This window comes from Procambarus clarkii, chromosome 67 (genome assembly GCF_040958095.1).
Source record: "Procambarus clarkii isolate CNS0578487 chromosome 67, FALCON_Pclarkii_2.0, whole genome shotgun sequence".
NCBI classification, from domain to species: Eukaryota; Metazoa; Arthropoda; class Malacostraca; order Decapoda; family Cambaridae; genus Procambarus; species Procambarus clarkii.
Window position 1 is genome coordinate 27,486,278 of NC_091216.1, and position 2,957 is coordinate 27,489,234.

The window sequence follows — 2,957 nt, forward strand, 5'->3', positions numbered from 1 at the left end:
ACTGCTACCTCTCATCTCCTGTCCCATATATACACCCACCACCTCCTCCTCCTCCGCAGATTTCAAACCCATTAATTCAGTTGCCAAGATGAAATCATTGCCCTTGAACTCCCCGTTTCAAATGTCCCTCAGAGGAGCTGCTATCATCCAGGGCTCGGCGCCAGCAGCAGGAGGAGGAGGAGCACCACCGGACACAACACACCCTAAACACACACACAGTTGCTGGAAATGACAAGGGGAAGTCGTGTGCAGAATTCTGCGTAGTTCCTTAGGAGTTACAGTTGGTCTCGAGCCTCGGACTCGGACCTTGCCTTTGATTCCTGGAGCTGAATGCCAAGGTGGATCACTTAGACGCGCCTCTGTGTCTCAGAGGATTCTCTGGGGTGCGGTTACCCTCTCTCAACAATAAGATTAATTTCCGTTGGAGGGAAGGATAGATGGAGAGGACGAAGGGGGGGGGGGGGAGAAGGAGAGGCATGGACGGATAGGAGGAGATGTAGGAAGAGGAAAGAGGAGGGTTAGATGATGCTGTAGTGTTGATGTGTCGCTGGGAGATGAAGATGGTGAGGGTTGTAGGGATGCTGAGGGATGCTTAGGAGGGGAATTGAAGAGACAGACAGACACAGATACAGAGGGAGGAGAACGAAGGAGAGGGAGGCTGAGAGGAGACGAGGGAACATTGTTCTTCACCCAAGAACATGTGTACTGAAGTGTAGCGAGGAGATAAGAGTCTTCCATCAAATATAGAATGCATTCCAAATGACCAAATGATGAAAACTGTGCAATATGTCTATTGAAAACATTGTGTCTGTCTGTGAGAGGTGGTGAAGGATAGGGAAGTAAGGGAGTGATGAGAGAGGAGGAAAGGAGAGGTGAGGGAAGGAGGGGTGAGAGGTGAGAGAGGAGGAAAGGGTAGTGAGAGAGATGTAGAAAGCGTCAATAGTACAAAGTCAAGAAAGGAGGAATTAAGCATTTACGGGGTCGCCATAGCCCGTGCTACATGGACACTTCGGTCTGAGTAGCTAAATCTAAAACAACAACAACAACAACAAATTAGAAAGTTCCATAACATAGTTATAACAACAACTTATAACCCAGTTCACCCTCACTTATATCAGCTGTTATAGGAGTGGAACTTGTGATCCATCAGCCTATTGCATCAAATATGATGATGGTGGTCCTACACACGTATATATGGGCTCCAGAAGGGTGATTATTGAGCGACTGACCACCTCGTTTGGGGTTATTGTACCTGATTGTTGAATACTGGAGTAAATCACCTTGTTCACTGGTGCTGGCAACACTGCGGGGGGGGGGGGGGGGCGGCTCTTGAGCGAACCTTTCTTTTTATCTTCGTCCGAGAGGCCTTGATGGCGCCCCTTGCAACATTCGAGGATTATGGCACATCATTCCAGATGACATAGGCCTCCGTGTTGGCGGGATTGTGGGACAAAGTCGTCCTCCAATCACGGAATCTGGCGCGCGATCGGCGGGGCGTGATTGGTCCAGACGCCCGAGGACGTAATCGACTTAGCAAATCACGGCTTCTTACAAGGCGTCGCCAAGAAAGTGGGAGGAGCTTACGCCGGCTACTTGCGGAATCTTGCGACGCTGTCATAATGCTCCGGAGGTTGGCCGGGTGCGGTCGGCGCCGCTCCAGACAGACGGCTCCTTCAGGAGGACTTGTCAGTGTTGCGTCTTGGGTGATGACGGCTCCTTCAGGAGGACTTGTCAGTGTTGCGTCTTGGGTGATGACGGCTCCTTCAGGAGTACTTGTCAGTGTTGCGTCTTGGGTGATGACGGCTCCTTCAGGAGTACTTGTCAGTGTTGCGTCTTGGGTGATGACGGCTCCTTCAGGAGTACTTGTCAGTGTTGCGTCTTGGGTGATGACGGCTCCTTCAGGAGTACTTGTCAGTGTTGCGTCTTGGGTGATGACGGCTCCTTCAGGAGTACTTGTCAGTGTTGCGTCTTGGGTGATGACGGCTCCTTCAGGAGTACTTGTCAGTGTTGCGTCTTGGGTGATGACGGCTCCTTCAGGAGTACTTGTCAGTGTTGCGTCTTGGGTGATGACGGCTCCTTCAGGAGGACTTGTCAGTGTTGCGTCTTGGGTGATGACGGCTCCTTCAGGAGGACTTGTCAGTGTTGCGTCTTGGGTGATGACGGCTCCTTCAGGAGGACTTGTCAGTGTTGCGTCTTGGGTGATGACGGCTCCTTCAGGAGTACTTGTCAGTGTTGCGTCTTGGGTGATGACGGCTCCTTCAGGAGTACTTGTCAGTGTTGCGTCTTGGGTGATGACGGCTCCTTCAGGAGGACTTGTCAGTGTTGCGTCTTGGGTGATGACGGCTCCTTCAGGAGGACTTGTCAGTGTTGCGTCTTGGGTGATGACGGCTCCTTCAGGAGTACTTGTCAGTGTTGCGTCTTGGGTGATGACGGCTCCTTCAGGAGTACTTGTCAGTGTTGCGTCTTGGGTGATGACGGCTCCTTCAGGAGTACTTGTCAGTGTTGCGTCTTGGGTGATGACGGCTCCTTCAGGAGTACTTGTCAGTGTTGCGTCTTGGGTGATGACGGCTCCTTCAGGAGTACTTGTCAGTGTTGCGTCTTGGGTGATGACGGCTCCTTCAGGAGTACTTGTCAGTGTTGCGTCTTGGGTGATGACGGCTCCTTCAGGAGTACTTGTCAGTGTTGCGTCTTGGGTGATGACGGCTCCTTCAGGAGTACTTGTCAGTGTTGCGTCTTGGGTGATGACGGCTCCTTCAGGAGGACTTGTCAGTGTTGCGTCTTGGGTGATGACGGCTCCTTCAGGAGGACTTGTCAGTGTTGCGTCTTGGGTGATGACGGCTCCTTCAGGAGGACTTGTCAGTGTTGCGTCTTGGGTGATGACGGCTCCTTCAGGAGGACTTGTCAGTGTTGCGTCTTGGGTGATGACGGCTCCTTCAGGAGGACTTGTCAGTGTTGCG

The 2,957-nt window shown here is 52.1% G+C and overlaps 1 protein-coding gene across 1 annotated transcript in view; it reads right to left on the reverse strand.

The window, feature by feature from the left end:
• Nucleotides 1-1,396: 1,396 nt before the first annotated feature.
• The window catches only part of LOC138355415 (nascent polypeptide-associated complex subunit alpha, muscle-specific form-like), a 45,733-nt gene continuing 44,172 nt past the window's right edge, over nt 1,397-2,957 (reverse strand). The window contains exon 4 of the mRNA XM_069310307.1: nt 1,397-2,957. This exon is cut by the window's right edge and continues 210 nt beyond it. Within this exon, the coding sequence (XP_069166408.1) occupies nt 1,397-2,957 (1,561 nt within the window).